Below are 20,729 nucleotides of genomic sequence, written 5' to 3' on the forward strand. Positions count from 1 at the left end.
TCTGTCCTACACTGACAACTGGATCGTCATCCTCTGGCTGGGGGGTGTTTACACCCAGGCCTTCCCGTGCTCCTTTATCCCCATCAGAAGGGAGCACAGTGATGCTGCACCCCGATCTCTGCATCCCACCCCCATTCCCAGCTCAGGGTCCTACAGCAGCAGCATCTGTGGTCCATGCACCGTGAGTGGGTGCAGATGTGTTTGGGTGGTGTAGGACAAGAGACGGCCGTGACACGGGGACTGTGCTCTGATTGATCTGTGTACGTCTCAGCTCGCTTTGCTTGCACAGCCCCCAGAGGGGATTTTAATAAACCCAAATGAGAATTGATAAATTGCAGCTAAAGGCGTGAGCAGGAAGCCGGCTGGCTGGGGGCGGAGGGTGGCTTGGTAGGAGCATGCCAATGATTTCTCTATTAAACAGATGAAAGCTGAGTCCCTATTTTGCTTTTGTGGCTTTTAGGGGCCCAAAGCAGCTTGCTTTGACTTTTACTTGTTGTTTTTTTCCTCCTGGTGGCATTGCTCGCCCCACTCCATAGGGTCATTTTACAGCAGAGGGAATGAAGCAGGAAGCCTGGATGGGACAAGGGAACAGAATCCCCTGCATTTAACCCCAGGGCCAGGAAAAATCCCCCTGGGAGAGCAGAGCATCCCAGTGGCAGCTCCTTTCCCTGCTGCCTCCGGGCTGGAGGAGTTTCTGCTCCCTCTGCTGGCTTCAGTTCCAGCTCCAACCTGTTCTGTATGCTGGAACCGGGCACTGCAGCATCACACTGGTATCACAGCCATCCCCTGGGGACACAGGGACATGGGGACACTCAGCTCTTGGCTACTCTTCACCTTAATCCCAACAAGGTCTTCACAGTGCAGCGCATCCCACGATCGATTCCCCCCAGCTCAGTTTTTCTCCAGCTCTCCAGGCAGCACCCAAACCTCAGAGAGCAGCACTGAGAGCCCACGTTCTGCCCAGTGCCTCCCACCCTCATGTGTCCCACATCCCCGTCACAGCAGTGCTTGCAGGACAAGCAGCACTTTTCTGCACTAGCCAGGAAAGGGTTCAAGGAGTCAAATACAAAATATTGTTTCTTTTTCCTTCTTTTTAAAAGGCTTTGGAAGCACGAGCTGGAGTATCCCACTCTGCTTGCACACAGGGCTGTGTCCCTTTGCTAGGCCAGGCACCCAGCTGCCTGGCAGGACGGGACCCCAAGAACCATGGGGATGTGGCACTGAGGGACAAAGCCAGTGGGCACAGTGGGGATGGGTTGGGTTTGGGGATCTGAGAGGGCCTTTCCAACCTTCACGATTCTATGACCCTAAGAGGACCTGTGGGACTGACAACTCGGTCCGTTGAAGCACAGATGCAGGTTGGGCAAACAGTGGCTTGAAAACAGCCCTGAGGAGAAGGATTTGGGGATGTTGGTTGATGAAAGACTCAATACGAGCTAGCAATGTGTGCTTGCAGCCCAGAAGGCCAACCATGGGTTGCATCAAGATCAGTGTGAGCAGCAGGGTGAGGGAGATGATTCTGCCCCTCTGTTCTGCTCTCATGAAACCACATCCGGAGTACTGCATCCAGTTCTGGAGCTCACAGCACAAGAAGAATATGTTGGAGTTACTGAAGAGGGTCCAGAGGAGGGCCACAAAGATGATCAGAGGGCTAGAGCACATCCCCTATGAGGACAGGCTGAGGGATCTGACGCTCTTCATCCTGGAGACCGGAAAGCTCCAGGGGGAATTTATAGCCCTTCCAATACCTGAAGGGAGATGACAGGAAAGCTGGGGTGGGACCTTTTAGAAGGGCAGGTAGCAACGGGACAAGGGGAAGTGGTTTTAAACTGGAAGAGGGGAGCTTTAGACTAAATATTAGGAAGAAATCCTTTGCTGTGAGGGCAGTGAGGCATTGGAACAGTGAGGTTGTGGATGCCCCTCCCTGAAGGTGTTGGAGGCCAGGCTGGATGGGGCTGCGAGCAACCCAGTTTCAATGGAAAGGGAGCACTTTGTCAACACGACATGAGGGCCGATGGGCTTCTCTGGGCCCCTCCTTAGCAAATCCACGTCAGCGAGGCAGAAGGGAGATCCCAGGAGGAGAATAGCCGCTTAGAGCAGAGCCCCGGCGGCCGCCGGAGGGCAGCAGCTCCACAGGGAGGGGAATGGAGGAGGGGGGGGGGGGGACGGTGGGAAGAGACAACGCGGCGAAATTTCTTTTCTGGCCAAGAAAAGTGCCGCTCCTGGGGCAGAGAAAGCCTCGGCCCCCGTGTTGTGTCCTTCTGAGGGTCCGGGCAGATGCAATGAGATGAGCCCTATGCACGCAGCGCAGGACGGGGCTGTGCGGATCAGCGCAGCTCTGAATCACGCAGCTCAGTCTGAATTTCCCTCCCTTCGTGATGTCGGGTTTGTACCCATCCTCCTGCACAGCTCCGGGGCCGTTCCAGCAGGGATTTTCCCACCTGAAAGGCTGCTGAGAACCCACTCTTTCATTGCAATACACATGTGCTCTGTTTCCCCTTAAATCCTCGGGCTCTGGAGCAGCTCAGCCTCAGCAAGTTTAAAACCCGCGCGGCCGAAAGGGTTAATGAAGGGAGGGAAGTGAGCGAGGTTTTGCAAGCAATTAAACCCAGCAGAAGAGCCTATGGGAACATAGAACATTGCAGCGGGTCAGCAGCGCCCTGCACTTTGCGCCTCGGTTCGTGAAGTCCTTCTATGAGCCGAGAGAAGGAATAAGCACGGGGAGCTCCGGGGGCAGGACGGGAGGGGGCACTGCCCGACTCCAACCCGAGTGACGCAGCGTAGCTTCCTCCGGCCGCCCCGCTCCGTGTGTATGTGTGTCACACACACCCAGCGCATGATTCATCCCTTGGACGGCTCAAAACCATCTCCAAGTCGCACGGCGGGGCCGTCCCACACCCCTGTAGCCGGGGTTCGGAGGAGGAGATGGAGGAACTCCGCGTCGCTTTCAGCATCCTGGTGCTCTGCGCTGCTGGCAGCTGGGGTAGGTGTGGGAATGCTGGGTTTGCCCTGACATTGCACGCAGTGCTCGGGTTGCATGCTGTCATCCCTAAGCCCTGGGATTCTCTTCATTCCCACGCTGTCGGGAAAGTCGCATAGAGGGGCAGAGGGCGACCTCAGCACAGATCTCCATTTCTGAGTTTTCCCAATTTTCGGGGCTCCCTGCTCTGTTCTCACTTTGGGCAGAGCGATCTCAGCCCTTCTACCCATGCAATGCTTGGCTGTGGTGCTGGTTTGTCGTGGGAGCACTGAGGGGGGCTCTGCAAGCAGGCAGTAAGGGCAGTGCGCAGGGCCAGCAGTTGCCGCATCCATCTCATTTTGGGGGTCAGCATTAATCATTATCCATTTTTCTCCTGTTCTTTTGGTGCTGGTCTTTCAAAGCCCTGATTTCTGGCACCAGAACAAACACAGTTTGCATTGTTCAAAACTTTCCATGCGTTGTGGAGAGGAGCAGCCCAGTGAGGGGAATGTCCTCCCCAGGTGCGTTCCTGAGCTCAAAGCTTCCAGTAAGCAAATCCTGCAGTCACAAAGGGGTGTTGTTCAGCTCCGGGTCTGTAAATCAGCCCCATTGTTTTGGAGGCCCGACCCGAGGGGATTTGGGTCAGCGTTATTTTGGTTAAAGAATGCTGGATTCGGTGTGTTCCCAGGAACAGCCCGAGGCTGGGATGTGCTGAGCCAGCTGTATGGATGCGCTCACCCCTGGGAGAGTCTGAGTTCCGTAGGGCTGCACTTTTGGGGCTGTGCATTTATCCGGTCCCATAACCAGCCTGGGGCATCTCCTCTGCAGGAAGATGCTGGTAGGTGAGGAAATATTCCAAGAAATGACATAGCCCTGGATGAAGTGAGCAAGAGCAGCCAAAAAAAAAGCCAAGCTCCCTATTGCTTAGTCAAGCAGAAAACCCAGAGATGATGTCAAAACAGCTTGTAACTTTACCAAGTTTTCTAAAGCATCCTTATCGAGATTTCTGCATGTGAGCAGGGGGAAAAGCTGGCTCATGCAGCACATGGGGTGTGGGCTGAGGTCTGAGTAATTTTTCCCAGCCAGGGAAGGGGGATGCTCAGCCACAGGCATGGGTTAGGGTTAGGTCGGGGCATTCCGAGTGCATCACTGGGAGTGCACTGTCTGAACACTCCTTGGCCCCAACGGTGCTTCCCGTGCTGCTCATGTCAGCACCCTACCTTCTATGCGTGGGGATTTCTTTGTTCATTTGAAGGCCCGAGTAATTAGGAGCAGCTCGTTATAGGAAGCCAGCTGTTTTCAGAGTAATGAAAACAAATAAATGCAGCTTTTGTGCTTTGGTTGGTTCGCTTTTATGGCTGGAAAAGTAAAAAGAAACATGACCTAAAAATGAGTGGGAGAAAATATAAATAAGATGCATAGAGTTTATTAGTTTAGGCTGTGCTGGAATCTCATTAACCTGCTCACAGCCAGGCAGCACTGAGGGCTGAGAGCAGGGCGTGCTCAGCCTTCAGCATCCCCTGCTCTCCTCCAGCCCTGGTTTTGCGCCCACAACACCGCAGCGTCTTTGCTCCTTGATGCATCCCACTGTGTCCAGCCATGCAAACAAAGCTGGAGATGACAAAATAGGGATATTTCCTAAGGCAGGAGGTGAGGCTGGCCACAATCCCCTTCGTGTTCGCATGGTGATAACAGCCCTATGTTAAGCACTGCTGGCGCCCCGGGGGATTTGGGCTTCTCCCAGTGGGTCAGAGGTGCGTCCAGCTGTGTGTTGAGCACACCAAGAATGGCTCAATACAGTGCTGGAGGATGGGGAAAAGCCCTGCATCCTCAGACACGTGCCCTGGTCATGGTGCGGTGGGGCAGACCACCTGATCTGTGGTCCTGTGTGCCAAAATCAGGCCGAAAATGGGGTCCCCAGCACGGAGGGAGGGTCGTGGGCACCTCTCTTCCTCCCCAACCAAAGGGACACAGTGCTGCTCTGGGATGTCAGTGAGGCACAGGGCTCTCCTGCATCCCACAGTTCAGAAGCTGCTCCCAACTTTGGGCACACAGCCCCAAGGCTCCCACAGGGGCTTTCTCATTGTGACAAACCGCAGCTGGGGACTTTGGTGTATGCTGAGAGCTCTGGGTGTGGATACAACCCCCAGACTGAGCAAACACGAAATGCTGCAGGGCCGTGTGGCTAAGCACAGTGGCATTCTCTGTGTCCCAGCACTGGTCCCGTGCTCAGCTCCCTGTGCCACCAAGTTCATGCAGGAACACACATCCACACTGCACATCACGCTGCATGCCAGAGGGCACGGACACACCGGTAGCTGTAGCTGTGGCTCTGCTCAAAGCCCAGACCTCTCCGTTCTGCTGTTTCCTCTTTGTGTTTCACAATGTATTTCCTCTCACTTTTGCATAAAACATTGCAGCTGCAAAGGGAGGGCCCTGGGCAGGGAATGGGAGAGCAGGGAATGGGAGAGCAGCAACTGCACACTGGTACTGGGAGATCCCAGGGCTGCAATAGGGGCACACAGAACCCATAGGGCCCAGCTGCCCCAGGGACGCTGGGGACCACTGTCACTCAAGAGGGAGGAAGAGCTGAGGGTGATAACACCATGGCCATGTCCCCATCCCCTCATTGTATCAGCTGTTGGAACCAGAGAGCCATACAGTTCCCACCTCTGCTCTTCCTGCCCCAGTGGGTGCTGATGGCTTTGGGGCCCCATGAATAGACATGATGTCCTCCAACTGAGGTGTGTGTCTCCCAACATCCTCACTGCCAATTCCACTGGTGGAACTCCAGTTTTACCCAGAGCAGTATCACAAGCAGCTGTCAGCTTCCTTTTGGACAGGAGCCACTTCCCTCCCCTTCTTTCCCAAGACTGGAGCAGGTGGGACAATTTGCTGCACCCGGAGCTCACCACAGCCCCAGAATGCCCACAGAGAGGCACCAGGGATGAAGTGTCCCAGGGCTGCAGGGTCAGGGGCACTGTGAGGAGCTGGCACTGGGCTGGCAGCTGGGAGAGGTCAGCCGAGATGGGCAGGATGGAGCCCAGCTGGTGCTGGGCTGGGGGAGGTTAAAGGAGTAGGGAGGGAGAAATTGGATTTGGGGGTGGGATGGGGGCTTTGCTTGCTGTCTGAGTTCACAGGGCTGTGTGGTGGTGGTGGTTGGCAGGCAGTGACAGCACTCTGTTTTGATGTTCCAAGGGAGTAACATCTGCGCTACCCGAGGGGTGACCTCCTGCAAGCAGTGCCTGGCCGTCAGCCCCCTCTGTGCATGGTGCTCTGCAGAGGTGAGTGCTGGGGCTGAGTGTGGGATGGGCTTTGGGCTGTGGGATGGTGTGTTGCAGCCACATCCATTTCCATCTGTTCCCACTGTGTCTAAACACACCCCTCGGTGGCATCTGGTAGTGACTATAGCAATGTGCACCATGGGGTTCAGCTGGGCTCCTTCTTTGCTCTTGTGTGGGTGGGAGCTCTGGGAAGTGCTGCTTTCTTCCTTTGAGAACTCATTTTGTCTCAAACTATACGCTTAGAAAGTTGGTTCCCTTTTGGTTTCCTTCTTGAAAGCTCCTTGTGAAGCTGTGACTAAAAGGAATCTGATTCATGGGAAGGCTGGAAAGGGGATTTAGGAGAAGGAAGAATAATACTGATTAGAACCCGAATTTGGGTTTAAATGTCTTTCAACTGTGGGAAAACGGGGGATGGGAAGCTGAGGTTCCTGTTTTAGGTTATCAAGGTAAAGGGGATATGAGAGCTGAGCTGTGGCTCTGAGATGCGCTGTCTGGGTGTGGGTGAGGCGTGGGAAGATGTGCCACTGTGCCCTCTGAAAATGCTGCCCTTAGGGTTGCTCTATCAAGGATGTAAGAGGGGAAGTTCCCAGCAGTGATGCATCTGATGAGCTGCAGATAAGGGAGACTTAAGGCTGCAGGGCTCAGTGAGGCACTGCCGTGACAATGCGCTCCTTGTGTGTTGCAAGAAAGCACTAAGAAAAGACTTGTCTTTGTCTTCTGCTTCTGCAAATGTGGAATTCTCATCCACAAGTGGGGATGGGGAGAAGACCAGGAATATCGATCTGAGCTGTGGGATGATCCCCAATTGCTGCCCACCTGTAGGTCCCAGCAGATCCCATTGCTCCTCCCAGCATCTTCCCATTGCAGGGTGCTTAGAGATGCTCGTGCGGATGAGCCCCACTTATCTCCTGCAAGGAGTGGCTGTGAATGTGAAGGAGTGAATGTGTGCCGTGATAAGGACCCAATCCTCCGTCTGCTCCTTCCCAGCCTGGGCTGTTGGTGTGGTAACGCTGCAGTGGGGGCTGCTATGGCTGTAGCTTTTTGTTGTGTTTGGTTTTTTGTTTTTTTTTTCCCCCAGATCAGCCAAGGTTTCCAAAAAAGGCAATATTGCAGGCGCTGTTTGGGGTTGTGCTCATGGACAGACTGACAGGCGGTGACGGAGCATCCCACTGCCAGCAGCCGGCCCCAGAGAGCCGGGCTGTGCAAACTGCTCCCAGCTCTGCCTCCAACATCTGGAGAGCATTGGCTTAATTTAGCAAATGAGGGCTTTTTTTCTGAGGGTTTGTTTAATATCCCCGGGCTGGGGGAGGTCTCTGATCCCCCCCCTTCCCTTTTTAAAGAGAGAGAGCGCCCTTTCTTGTGCTCCTTCCTTTCCCACCCAGGGTTAACAGTTACTCCTGCTCCATCCTGGCTTCGGACAAGAGGGGGATTTTGTTGCCACTTCTTGTGAGCACTGAAGTAGAGGACAGCTGACTTTGCTTTATTTTTCTAGAACCCTGACCACCCTTACCAGCTAATGGATATGCCAACCCACTCCCATTCCCTTTTGGGAAAAGCCAGCTGAGCCTCAGAGCTCTGTTATCACTTTAGAGAGTATCGTGGTGGATTTTCCAGGGTCTCACCCACCCAAAATGTCATCTGTTCCGTTCCCCTCAGAGAGAAGGGGCAGGCAGTGCTGGGCCAGGGCTTGGCTTGGAGAAGCTCTGGGAGCTTTTAGCTTAATCTGCAGAGATGTCTATGCCTTGGGTCCTCCCACCAGCTCTCCTGCAGAGAATCTCTCCCTGTATGTGGCTGCCTATGAGATGATAACTGAGATGCCCTGGGGATGTGCAACATGCTGCAGTGGTGATGGTGTGGGATGGGGCTGGCTCTGATAGCACCATGCCTGGCCCTGTCCTCGCTTTTGGGTTTTAGAGGTGAAGATTGGGGTGAACCCATTGGGTACCCAGTCCCAGAGAGAGCTTGTTGGTTATGGGACTGAAACCCTGGTCAGAGAATGACAGAGTGGGTGAGGGGTTGGAAGGGACCTCCGAAAGTCACTGGTCCAGCTGCCCAGAAGGGATGTGAATTGGAGAGCATCTGCCAGGGAGTGTGGGGTGGTTTGTGATGGAGGTGTGACGCCCTGCCCTGCAGCATCTCCTTCACAGGAGCCCCTCCTGCTGCCATCAGGGATGTGGTGGTGGGTCTGGGCCACCTCTGAGTCACTCCAGCTGAAGTTCCTGCAAGTGCCAAGTCAACAACCCTTGGGGAAAGGAGAACTATGTGGTTCTGGGGTGAAAGAGCTTCTGCATGGGTATCTCTCAGTAGGAATTATACCGCTGATCCTGGGAGGGGATGTGCGCCCTTCTGGAGCACGTCGGTGTCTCAGGGTATCACCAAAGAGGCTGAAGTCACAGTTGAAAACCTTTCTGCCCATTCTGCCTCTCACCCTCATCTCTCTAGTGCTTTCCTTGCCCAGGACAGGAATGTGTGTAATTATTGATGGATCCTTTCCTGAGCCCAAAACACCTGGGAAGGTCCTTGGTGGCTGTGGGGAGATGCGGCTCTGCAGGTTCAATGGCCTTGAGGGCTCTGTGCTCTGCAGTGAGAGCCTGTTGGGTGAGCTGGAAGGGTGCAAGGAGCTCATGTGGATGGACTACGTGTCCTGTGCACTACAGTGTGCTGCATGGGGAGGAGTGGGAGGCCACCAGGGAGGAACACGCCTGCTGATGTGTTTTCTGGCTATTGCTTGGGCTGAGGGAGGAGAAAAAGGCAGGCAAAGGCCACTGCTGCTGGGGAGGGCCTCCTGATGCTGTCTGCACTTTTTCTCCTTGTTTGCATAAAGCACACAAATCAGTTCCTGGGTTCAGCCCACCTGGCTGTGGGGGAGCCGATACCCCAGGCAGGAGCTGCGGTGATGCTGGGGGAAGCAGATCTGCTTCTCTCCCCTCCCAGGACTCTGAATGGAGAAAGCTCCGTGCTGTGGGAGGGAACTGGAGGAGCCCCACTGAGGGGAGGGCAGCGGCAGAGGAATTCTTCCCTTATTAGTCTCTATGGGAAACGTCACTCATCTCCGGGACTGCCCAGACCCCTCTGCATACCCTGTGATAAGGGCAGGAAGCTTTCTAGGAAATTTGGAGGGGGGCTGTTGGAGCCCTGCTGTGACTTCACACTTTCTGTTTCCTGCCTCTGACGGACCTTTGACTGCCTCTCCCACAGCCTGGTCGACTTTTTGCTCCTTCTCTCCTTATTTGGATCTGTCTTCCCTCCTGCTGGGCTCCAGCAGGAAGCTGGGGAGCTGCCGATAAGCAGAGCTGCACTCGGATGGGAGCGCTGGGCTCTCCAGCAGATCTGACTTCACTCACAGCAACATTCTGCCAATTGCATTGAACACGGGGGGGAAGTTGGGTCATCTTTTCCCAACGTTTAGAAAAGATGATAATAAAAAACCCCAAACGATGCTCAATTGCCCGGGCTTTTGCTCTACTTCGCCCTCTTTGTGCACACAACCACCCCATTAGAGCAGTTTCCCTCTTAGCTATGCCAAAACCCAAATGTGAGGCTCCAGCTCCTGCATCTCAGCAGAAGTTTGGCTTGGAGGAGCTGTCCATCAGTCCTGACCATGTTCTGTCCCATAGGTGGTGGCACAGTCGACCCCACGTTGCGACCTGTTTGCCAACCTCCTGCAGAACGGCTGCGGGAGGGACTTCATTGAGTTTCCCAGGAGCAGCATCACAGTCCTGGAGGAGCGGCCGCTCAGTGATAAGGGCTCGGGGGGGTCCACCACCACCCAAATGAGCCCCCAGAGGATCCAGCTGAACCTGCGGCCAGGTAAGAGCCTGTAAGATGCCGTGGGAATAACCCGGAGAGGTCAAATGATGGATGAACTGTCACCATGGCCTTCTGGCTGAGGTTGTTTCACACCCGTTGAGGACAGTGCCAGGCTGGGGCTGTGACAAACCCCCCCAGCAATGTCCCCAGTTGGGCAGTCTGCAGGCTGATGGGTGCCATTCATTCTCTTGTCTCAATCCTGCAGGACCCAAGGGAATAGGATAGGATGAGGCTTCAACATCTCATGGGATTGTTTTATGAAGCCATTTAAACCTTAGCTACTGATTTCTTGGTGCCATAAAGCTGACACCAAACTTTCACACAAGACCTGTATAAAGGGGCTTTGATGAAATAAATGTTCACATTTTACTCCCCCAGTTGATGTCTCCTTTGTGGTCACCCATCTGAGGTTTGGGGGAAGTGCAGAAAAACGGTGCCTTTGCTGTGGCTGTGCTCTTCAACAGACATAACCCAGCCCTGCCCTTGTTATCCATCCACTCATGGATGTCCTGGATCTGTGTGCTCATTCAAGACCCAGGGCCAGCTGTCAGTGTCTGGTAGCACATCCTTAGTGTTGGCCAAGGGGGGTCCTGAAGTGACTGAAAGCAGCTCTGATGTGTCCTCCTCCCCACCCAATGTGGATGTGTAGCTGCTGAGTGGCTGTTGCTGCCTTTAGGTCTAAAGGCATTTGGCATGAGATAGTGTGCTGTGCTGGGAAGAAACAGTCTTCAGCTTGAGAGTGAAGACCAAATGCTGAAGGTTACAACTAGGGCACATCTCAGTCCTCGTGGTTTTAGCTCAATGAGGAAGAATGGATGTTCTGTCTGGGACTTCTGCCTGCATGGAGGTACAGACAGGTTGTGGCTGGGGTTCTTTGGTCTCTCCTTGGTTTTTGAAAGCACCTTCTCCATCCTGAAGATCAAAATCTCAGATGTGCAGATTGAGAAGGAAACACGAAAACAATAATTAAAGTTGATTAAAGCTTTTTTCTTGACATGAGATGTGGTTTGAGAAGGCTGCAGCTGTGACCCAGCTTACATTTCGAAGAAGTGCTTTTGAAGAACAAGAAGAAAGAAGTTTTGTCTCTTCTAAAAAGCAGAAGGAAAAGGTCAACCCTAAGCGTTTCAGTGTTTTTATTTTTACTTTTCAAGGTGTAGAAGTCATTGAAGCTGGCCTGTTCCCCAGAAGGTTCTGTGTAAGGAGGTTTTTGTTTCTATGGGAAATGTTTCATCAAAACCCTTGGTAGCAGGGGCTGGAAGGAGCCCAGGGGAGCAGGAAGGAACAGGAATGGAGAACCCAGGAGATTCTTGGGGGTCTCAGGAGCTCAGAGGGTCTTGAAGCAGCCACAGAGTCCGCTGGTTATCCCCATAAGGCTGCCCACATGTGGGGTGTTTCACTCCATCCACCATATGTTGGCCACACTTATCACAGAACAATCAGGGGACTCAGCTCTGAGCAGGAGAATCTTCTTAGGCCTTAGTAATGGGAGGCCTGGAGAACAGGAGCCATGGAGTACATTGCCTCTCCAAGGGGTGCACAGCATGTCTTGTGTACAAGCACCCTGCCCTGAGTTATTTACTTCTTTATGTGCCCAGCTGTGCCATCTCCTTGGGCTTCTGGGGGACAATCTCTTACTTCCCTGTCCCATTACAGATGACTCCCAAATGTTCCGTGTCCAAGTGCGCCAAGTGGAAGACTACCCTGTGGACATCTACTACCTGATGGACCTGTCCAACTCCATGAAGGACGATCTGAAGAACATCCAGAACCTGGGTACCAAGCTGGCCAGTGAGATGCGCAAGCTCACCAGCAACCTTCGCATCGGCTTTGGGGCCTTTGTGGACAAGCCCATTTCCCCCTACATGTACATCTCTCCTCCAGAAGCCATCAAGAACCCTTGCTATGAGTAAGTCCCAGGCTAAGGGAGGTCTGTAAGGATGGGGCAGCACTGAAATGTGCTTGCACATCCATGGAAATGGATTTCAGCAGGGTGTTCAGTGTTTTGGTTTCAGGACCAGACGACATTTTTGTTGGGGATCTAAGAAGGTTTCTCCTAAAACTCTCAGCAGGACAGAGGCTAGGAGATGACCTGAGCCCAGCTTCACTATAACGTGACACATTTTTACTAGGCCTTACACCAGCTGTGCCCTCAGGCTCCCAGGGTAGTCAGTTGGATCCCTCCATCACATCCAGAGGAGGACCACAGGATGTGAAATGACTGCAGAGTAGAGATGGGAGCTGGAAGCACCCGTGAGACCTGTGCCCTGACAATTCTTTTCCCACAGGATTGGGGAAAAGTGCTTGCCCATGTTTGGATACAAACATGTCCTGACGCTCACGGACGAGGTGATGCGCTTCAACGAGGAGGTGAAGAAGCAGAGCGTCTCACGGAACAGGGATGCACCCGAGGGTGGCTTTGATGCCATCATCCAGGCCACCGTGTGTGATGTAAGGGTTTAAGAGGCCTGTCTGGGGTTGGAGAGGGTCATCAGGCTGGGCCTGGGGCTTGGCACAGAGCACCCACTGTGCCAGGACAGGGCCACAAGCAGCTGGGCTGAGATCTAGACAGGGTGAACATTCAACATTCAAGGGGATTTCTAGGTCCTCAGCCAAGAAGAGGAAAGAGCAGAGCCTTTATGGGGTCCTGGGAGGTGAGAGGAGCAGAACAGGCGCTCTGGGGACTGGTGTGTTGATCCCATGTCAGCCTTGCAGTAACCACCCAGAAGAAGGTCTTCTTTGCCTGCACCTCGATTTAGCTGGAGATGGAGATGTGCCCCTCAATTGTTAGCCACCATGATTAACGCTCCAGCAAATCAAAGCCTGTCTTTCATCTTCCCAAGCTATGACCTGAGGTAGCAGTGAGGGCAGCAGTGAGGTGCCGATGTACGGCACTCACTGCTGCACCAATAGAAACTGCCTTTGGCTGCAGGAGAAAATTGGCTGGAGGAATGACGCATCCCACCTGCTGGTCTTCACCACGGACGCCAAGACACACATTGCACTGGATGGCAGACTGGCTGGCATTGTGCAGCCCAATGATGCTCAGTGCCACATTGACAAGGATAACTTCTACTCAGCTTCCACCACGCTGGTAAATCCCAACCCAAGTGTGAAACTGGGGGGCCCAAGTCTCCTGTTGGTGATGAGGAGGGTGGTCCATCTGTGCTTGGAGAGCTTGATGGAGTGGTTGGGAGTGCACGTTCTCAGGGTGCAATCTCTTTCTTTCTCCAGGACTATCCCTCTCTGGGCCTGATGACTGAGAAGCTCTCACAGAAGAACATCAATTTGATCTTTGCTGTGACAGATACGGTTGTTGGTCTCTACCAGGTAATGGCTGCTGTGCAGAAACCTGCATAGGGGGCTGCTGGGGCCCTGAGGAGGACCCTTTGCAGCTGGCCACGGATGGCTGGGCACAGCCTGGTTGTCCTCCATTCTCAAAACACCCTCAGAATCTCACATGTGTATGAGAATAGGTTGACCCAACTGTGTTCACCTGTCGTGAGCAGACCATCTTTCTGATGCTGTTTCTCCAGAATTACAGTGAGCTGATCCCAGGCACAACTGTGGGCACCTTGTCCAGAGACTCCAGCAATGTCCTGCAGCTCATTGTGGACGCCTACGGGGTGAGTGTGCAGTGCCACCATATCCCAATTTCATGGGCAGCAGGATGCAGGGGCTTCCTCTTGAAAGTGCAGACAACATTACAGGGCACAGACCTTGCCCTGAGTTACTCAAAGGAGAGCTTGTGCACTGTGACAACCCCAAAGAAGCTCTCTTCCTCCCCACATAACCACTGCAAGCAGCGCACGTGCTCTTAGCATCTCCCCAAGCCTTGGGCCAACTGTGAGCATTTGCCTCCACCCATGCACTTGGGGACTGGGAGATCACCCCTGTCCCTTCCCATCCTCTAAAGCATTCCCAGTGGGAAATGGCATAGTCTAGCTCTGGGAAGTCTTAGAGTACCTGGCTCCTTTCTTGCATGCATGGGAACATCACTGCAGTGAGGAGGCTGCTGTGGGTGAGCCCCCGCTCAGCTGTCTTCTCCGTTGTTCCTCTCTGCTCTTCCAGAAAATCCGCTCCAAGGTAGAACTGGAGGTGCGTGACCTTCCTGAAGAGCTGTCCCTGTCCTTCAATGCCACCTGCCTCAACGACGAGGTCATCACTGGGCTCAAGTCCTGCATGGGGCTCAAGATTGGGGACACGGTGAGGCTCCTGTCTGGGGACTGCTTTTCTCTCTCTACATAGCGGTGCTCAGAGCTCACCTGACACTCTGAACCTGCACTGTCTGCTCCCCTGCCACCTCCTGGGGAGCACAAGTTCTTGCAGGGGAAATCAAGATATCTGCTTAGCAGAGAGAGGGTCCAGCTGGGTGAGAGCAAGGGGGAAAAATGTTTATCAGAGTCCACTGGATGCAGAATCTGTGGTCTTTCTGGACGCTTATGGACTGAATTTTGCCTAGATACTGTAGTGGGCAAGTGTCCTGCTCGATGCTGGGACAGCTTTGAGAAGCCGTAAGGGTCTTGGTCAGTGCCATTTCTGGGCTGGCTGAGCTTGTGGAGTAGGCTGCAATGGGAACCCCAATGCTGCATGGGGGTACCAACACCTGGACGCACCTTTCTGCCCCCAGGTGAGCTTCAGCATCGAGGCCAAGGTGCGAGGCTGCCCACAGGAGCGTCAGAAATCCTTCACCATCAAACCTGTGGGCTTCAAGGACAGCTTGACCGTGGTGGTGAACTTTGACTGCAACTGTTCCTGCGAGAGCCAGGCCGAGGCCGACAGCTCCTTCTGCAGCAAAGGCAATGGCAGCCTGGAGTGCGGGGTGTGCCGCTGCAACCCGGGGCGCCTGGGCTCACACTGCGAGTGCTCAGAGGAGGAGTACAACCCCTCAGAGCAGGACAACTGCAGCCCACAGCCAGGACAGCCCCTCTGCAGCCAGCGTGGCGAGTGCATCTGTGGGCAGTGCGTGTGCCATGGCAGTGACTTTGGCAAGGTGACGGGCAAGTACTGCGAGTGCGACGACTTCTCCTGTGTCCGTTTCAAGGGCCAGATGTGCTCAGGTGAGTGTTGTGCTCAGGGGTGTGGGGTGTGCTGGAGAGGTGTTTTTGCTGCCCAGCAACATGAAGAAGAGAAACGCTAGATTTTGGACGCTTGTCCCCATTGTTTGCTTTCTTAGCCTTGAATCAGCTCTGGGTGTGAAGCAGTGACTCCTGTTTTGGCAGCCTGTGCCCCAAAGCCTTGGCAAGGTGATGAGCTCAGAAGGGTACAAGCAGACTTTGATCCTTGGAGCTCCATCAGGGTGGCTGGGGGGCACCAAGGGAAGCGGCTCTGCAGTGCCAGCCCCTGCTTGAATCCCACCAGCCCCTCTGGGTCAGAGGTGTTTCTCCAGAAGAAAAATCACCAGGGTGGAGAGGGAAGGGGTGGGGAGAAGCACTGGGATGTGACATCCCTCCTCCATCCACCCACAGCTGCTCCCACGGTGCAGCATATTTGCACAGCATTACCCATATCAGGCACAGAGGGCAAGGATGCTGGTCGAGATGGGCGAGCTGTTAATTAACCCTATCTGTTGTTTCCCAGGTCTATGCCCGAGCCCTTCACCCATTCGAGCCAACCCTGGCTGTGTGCCCAGGGCTGGGGAGGAAATGAGATGGGGGGGAGGGGGATAGGTGGCCAAGTCCTCCCTGGAGGCACAACCCACAAAGCCCATTCTTGGCAGACACCCCCCCCCCGTCTCTCTGCCAGTGCCCTGTCTGACCCCACTGCCATCAGTCATATCACATTTCGCCATATCTCCCCAGCCTTCCCCCACGTTTCCATGCACCGTCACACAACGCAGCCCTATTTTCCTGTGACTCAGTTCCTCATTAGCAGGGTTACATATTTATTTCTCATGCCAGTGACCCTGAGGCCATGGCGGGGGGGGGGGATGGTGCCCAGCCCTCCCCAGCTGAGAGCAGTGAGCTAAGAGCACTCTGTGCTCGGGATGGGTCGGCGCGTGCCGGCTCTGTGGCATTTCCACCTCTTGCTGTGTCTGGTGCTTGAGTTACAAATCAAACCGCAATCCAAATAGCTGCGGGCTCTGGCAGGGTTTGAGGACGTCGATGGGTCTGTCTGTCTGTCTAACCGAGCCAGGCGAGCATGCAGAGCTGGCCGAGCTTTTCCCAGCAGTCCGTTTCCCATGTATGGTGCAGGGCTGGGAAATGACAGAAGGGGTTGACCAGATGTCCTGACTGAATTCCCAAAGCTTGGGTAGCTCAGATGGAGCTGAGTGAGCATCTCCCGCTGCTGCCACAGGAGCTGAGACAGCTCAGTGTGAGATTTGGCTGTTTTCTTCTTTGGGTGGGATAAGGAGGACTGGGAACACAGCAAGCAGCAAAGTGATGGCAACAGCGGTATCCCACCCTAAGGACAGTGGAATTAAGATGTTCTGGGTTGTTGCTCCACCTTGCTGCACCGTGAGCCAAGTGCAGGAGCATCCCATGGGGGTGATCCTCAGCGGGCATCCATAGGGATCCATTTGAGGGTCCTGATGTCCTGCTGGCTGTCCCCAGGGCACGGGCAGTGCAGCTGCGGAGACTGCCTGTGTGACTCAGACTGGACTGGTGACTACTGCAACTGCACCACGCGCACGGACACCTGCATGTCCAGCAATGGGCTGGTGTGCAGCGGCCACGGCATCTGCGTCTGTGGCAAGTGTGACTGCATCCAGCCTGGCTCCTATGGGAACACCTGCGAGAAGTGTCCTACGTGCTCGGATGCCTGCACCATCAAAAAGTGAGTTGGGTTGGACAGCTGGGATGGTTCCATCAGGCCTTGTGCCTGCAGTGTGGTCACCAGCCCGCCCTGCTCCTTCGGGTTGGTGTTATGGAGAGCAAAGAGTGGGAGGGTGCCCTCCCTCAAGGATGTTTGATGTAGCTCACAGTACTTCTCCCCTTTTCTTCAGGGAATGCGTGGAGTGCAAGAAGTATGAGCGGGGCACGCTGATGGAGCAGCAGTCCTGTGGCCGCGTGTGCCGTGATGAGATTGAGACAGTGCAGGAGCTGGGTAAGAGCTGGGATGGAGCACAATACACAAGTTTCTGCCTAAAGCACGGGTATTTGAGGCTGTGTGTGCCCTCCATGTGTGCTCCCACCGCAAGGGCTCTGACAGCTGCTCACCCCCCCCAGGTGACAGGGGCAAGGATGCTGTGAACTGCACCTACAAGGATGAGAATGACTGCGTGGTGCGCTTCCAGTACTACGAGGACTCCAGTGGCAAATCCATCCTCTATGTCATAGAGGAGCCAGGTAGGGCCTGACTGGGGCTCTAACTGCAACTCACTGTGGGGGGTCTGCACTAACCTGGGGGCTTTGTACCTCCCAGCCAGGCTCTGGCATGAGTAACAGTGCTGCTTTGTTCCCTGCTCTGTGCGCCTGAGCTGTGATTGCCTGCCTCTGTCTCACATTTCCCCACACTGCCAGGTTGTTTCACCCCCCTGCTGAGCTGCCAAGGACAAGCTCAGCCCTCCCGCTCCAATTCTGGCTCCAGGGGTCTCATTTTCTTGAGACTGAGCCATCGCCAGTCGGCCATTCAGGAGTAATGCTGTGATTGCACCCATGGTCAGGGATATGGCACTCCTTGTATGGAGCAAAGCTTCCAGCACCCTTGGAGGCTGCTTTCAGCCTGTGCCAGGGGGCTGTGCGGCTGCAGAGCCTTAAAACCCAAAGGTCCTGAAAGGAACCCCAGGTCTAATTGCAGCAACCCATCCCCTCCCCTGCCCCAGCACTGCAGGTAGAGGCAGTGTGTGGGGAATAGTGTGAATGCTCAAAGTTAGAGGTTCTAAAATGGTGGAGAATCAAGAACTCAAGAGACCAGAGGAGCCCCTATAGACCACCCAACCGTGCCCTTCTATCCCACCAGAGTGCCCAAAGGGGCCAGACATCCTGGTGGTGCTGCTCTCAGTGATGGGTGCCATCCTGCTCATCGGCCTGGCTGCCCTGCTCATCTGGAAACTCCTCATCACCATCCACGACCGCCGGGAGTTCGCCCGCTTCGAGGAGGAGAAGGCCAGGGCCAAGTGGGACACGGTAAGGGCCAGCGGGGTGGGTGCAGTGGGCATGAGGACGTGAGTTCCTCATCCTCTGAGCTGAGTGAATCCAGATCCCTCTGCTCCCAGCATAAGAGCCCAGTCTATGATCCCTGGCCCACTGTCCTTATGGAACAGCTCATCTCTGAAGCATGGCACGGTGGCACAGCAGGACCTGAAGTGGCACCAGCAGCCTGGACAACTGCACTGCTCCCAGGGGCTGGGCACAGGACACAGCAGATGTCCCAGCTGCTTTTCCCAGTGCATCTCGAGTGCTTCCCTCCAGCATGAATCTTACTCACTGCCCACACCAGTGTTCCGCCTCATGAGCAGATGGAACATTGCTGCCATAGGATGCTGGAAAGGCTGAGGCACCCACAGTATGAGGGAAGGGGCTGGGATGGCACCAGTGCCTGTCCCCCATCTCCCAGAGAGAAGGGATGAAGGGGTCCTTCCTGGGGACTCCCGCTGCCTTTCCTCCACAACAGCTTTCCCCTGTTCTCCCCCGTAAAACCTCATGGGGAGCACTTGAACTGCAGCACACTGTACCTCCAAAGCTCTGCCCTCTGCATCCAACACCCAACAGTGCCTCAGTTTCCCCAAGTGCAAAGTGCAGCGAACACCCATGCCAAACACAAAGTGATGCTGTTTGCTTCTTTTCCAGGGCAACAACCCATTATACAAAGAGGCAACCTCAACCTTCACCAACATCACATACCGTGGGAACATGTAGGATGCTGCACCCGCCGCTGGCTGTGGGATCAGCCCAGCACTGTGGGATCTCCTGGAGTCCAGTTTACAGAAGAGCTTGTGTGCGTGTCTGTGTGAGTGTCTGCGTGTAATTTAACAACCCCTTGGCTGTCTCCGGCCCCGCTGTCCATCACCTCACTGTACTGCAGGGATGTGCTTCCACAGCAAACCTCTCGTCCTTACCTCGGTGGGCCAGCGGCCCCTCCATACACTGAACATGGTGACATGGGCCATTCTGCCTTGGAGAGACTGTGAACTGCGAGGTGCTCATTGGGCTGAGGGGGTTTGGGTAGAACTCAAGGCTGTGAGCTGTGTTCTCCTGCATGGCCTGTGCTGGAGAAACCCACTGAACAGCTGCAGCCCCCGTGTTGCCTTATGTGTTGAGGACACACAAGCAAACCGGACAACCCTCACCTTTCTGACATTGCTGCAGTCTGGGACAATGCAAAGCAGTGTCTGAGCTCTGTGTGACCTCATCCTTCCCTCCATGTGCCACCAGCAGCCACCTTCATGTAGCACCAGCTGTGCTGGTCCCAGCGTCTCCCACCACCGTCCCCCTTCACAAAGCATGTGGATGTGTTGTATCCCTCGAGCCTGGCTCTCTGGGGAGCAACCTCCCAGCCTTTCTCTGTGCTGTTTGAGCTGTGTCATGGTACTGTGCTCGGTTTTCTGTGTGGCTCAGGGTCCAGAAGAGCTGGCAGGGGTCAGGCTATATCCTGCTGCCTTCAGTTGTGTCTCCTGTGGTTTTGTCCCCTGTGGAAAAAAATATCCTGGTGGCAGAGCTGGGTCAGCTGTTGTGATGCCTACCCCATGCAGGTCCTGGTGGCTCTGTTTCCCTTGGTTCTACCAAAAAGCAGTGGAGATCCTATGCCCCATGCCCACCTCTAGTGCCCAAGACTGTCCTGCAGGTGGTGGCTATGTCCCCTGCCTGCCCCCAGCAGAGTGGGAACAAGGGCAGCATCAGGGATGGTGCTGGGTGGCAGCTGGGGCTGAGCCTGTGGGTGGGCAGAGATTTGCTGCCCCTGTGGGCACTTCCCAGGGCACCAAATAAAAGACCTCAAACACTCAATGGTGTCAGCATCCAGTGCTTTCCCAAGCCAGCATGGAAGTGGATGGATGGATGGATGGATGGATGGATGGATGGATGGATGGATGGATGGATGGATGGATGGCTCTCTCCCTCTCTCCAGGGGGCTTTTTGGGTCACAGGGCAGCCCCAAGCCTACTGCAGCTTGGACTTTTCCTGGCAGTTTCCACTCTTCACTGCAAGGCAAACAGCTCCCATACTTCTGCAGGTCTCTGAAAGTCCTTCAGTGTGCTGGAAAAGCCCCCGAAGGAGGGAAGCTGGGCTGAGACGGCTGCAGGTCCACCGTGAGGGGCAGCTTGGGTGGAGTTGTGTAAGTTGGGAGCAGAGCGCTGCCTGGGCAACCGCTCATCATCACTTCGCAAAGGGCTGCAGGGACACCTGGTGGCACCTTCCAAAGTAGCATTGTAGGAGCACAGGAGATGCAGAAAAACGCACTATTTGAAGGGGTGCAAAGTTGGACTTGTGAGGATGCTGGGGCTGAGTCCTGTAGGGTCATCTCAGTGGGCAGCCCCCAGCTGGGGCAGAATGGTGGGTTTGGCTCTGACAGCTCCCATTTGCCATGTGGGATATGGGATGCCCACACCCCACACAGTGGGGTCAAGGGGAGGCTCCAGGGTAGCACTTAATGTTCCCAGCTGTGCTGGGTGGGGGTCAGGGCTGGGTCTTTCCAGCCAAGAGTGACTGCATGGGGTCCTGATCCCACTGGGTGCTATGGACATAGCACAGGGCTCAGCAAGCAGCAGCTGGAGGGATGGATGTGCATCTGTACTCAGA

At 54.8% G+C, this 20,729-nt stretch overlaps 1 protein-coding gene across 1 annotated transcript; it reads left to right on the forward strand.

Annotated features, from left to right (window-relative positions):
• Positions 1-2,631: 2,631 nt before the first annotated feature.
• On the forward strand, positions 2,632-19,937 carry ITGB3 (integrin subunit beta 3). Its single transcript, NM_204315.2, has 15 exons — positions 2,632-2,983; positions 6,158-6,243; positions 9,861-10,053; positions 11,707-11,959; positions 12,339-12,501; positions 12,983-13,144; positions 13,285-13,380; positions 13,587-13,676; positions 14,122-14,256; positions 14,681-15,110; positions 16,605-16,827; positions 16,997-17,097; positions 17,220-17,339; positions 17,953-18,119; positions 18,783-19,937. Exons 1-15 carry the CDS (start codon positions 2,926-2,928, stop codon positions 18,849-18,851), a joined length of 2,346 nt encoding a protein of 781 aa, NP_989646.2. The 5' UTR covers positions 2,632-2,925; the 3' UTR covers positions 18,852-19,937.
• The last annotated feature ends 792 nt before the right edge of the window (positions 19,938-20,729 follow it).

Source organism: Gallus gallus, chromosome 27, assembly GCF_016699485.2.
Source record: "Gallus gallus isolate bGalGal1 chromosome 27, bGalGal1.mat.broiler.GRCg7b, whole genome shotgun sequence".
Taxonomy (NCBI): Eukaryota; Metazoa; Chordata; class Aves; order Galliformes; family Phasianidae; genus Gallus; species Gallus gallus.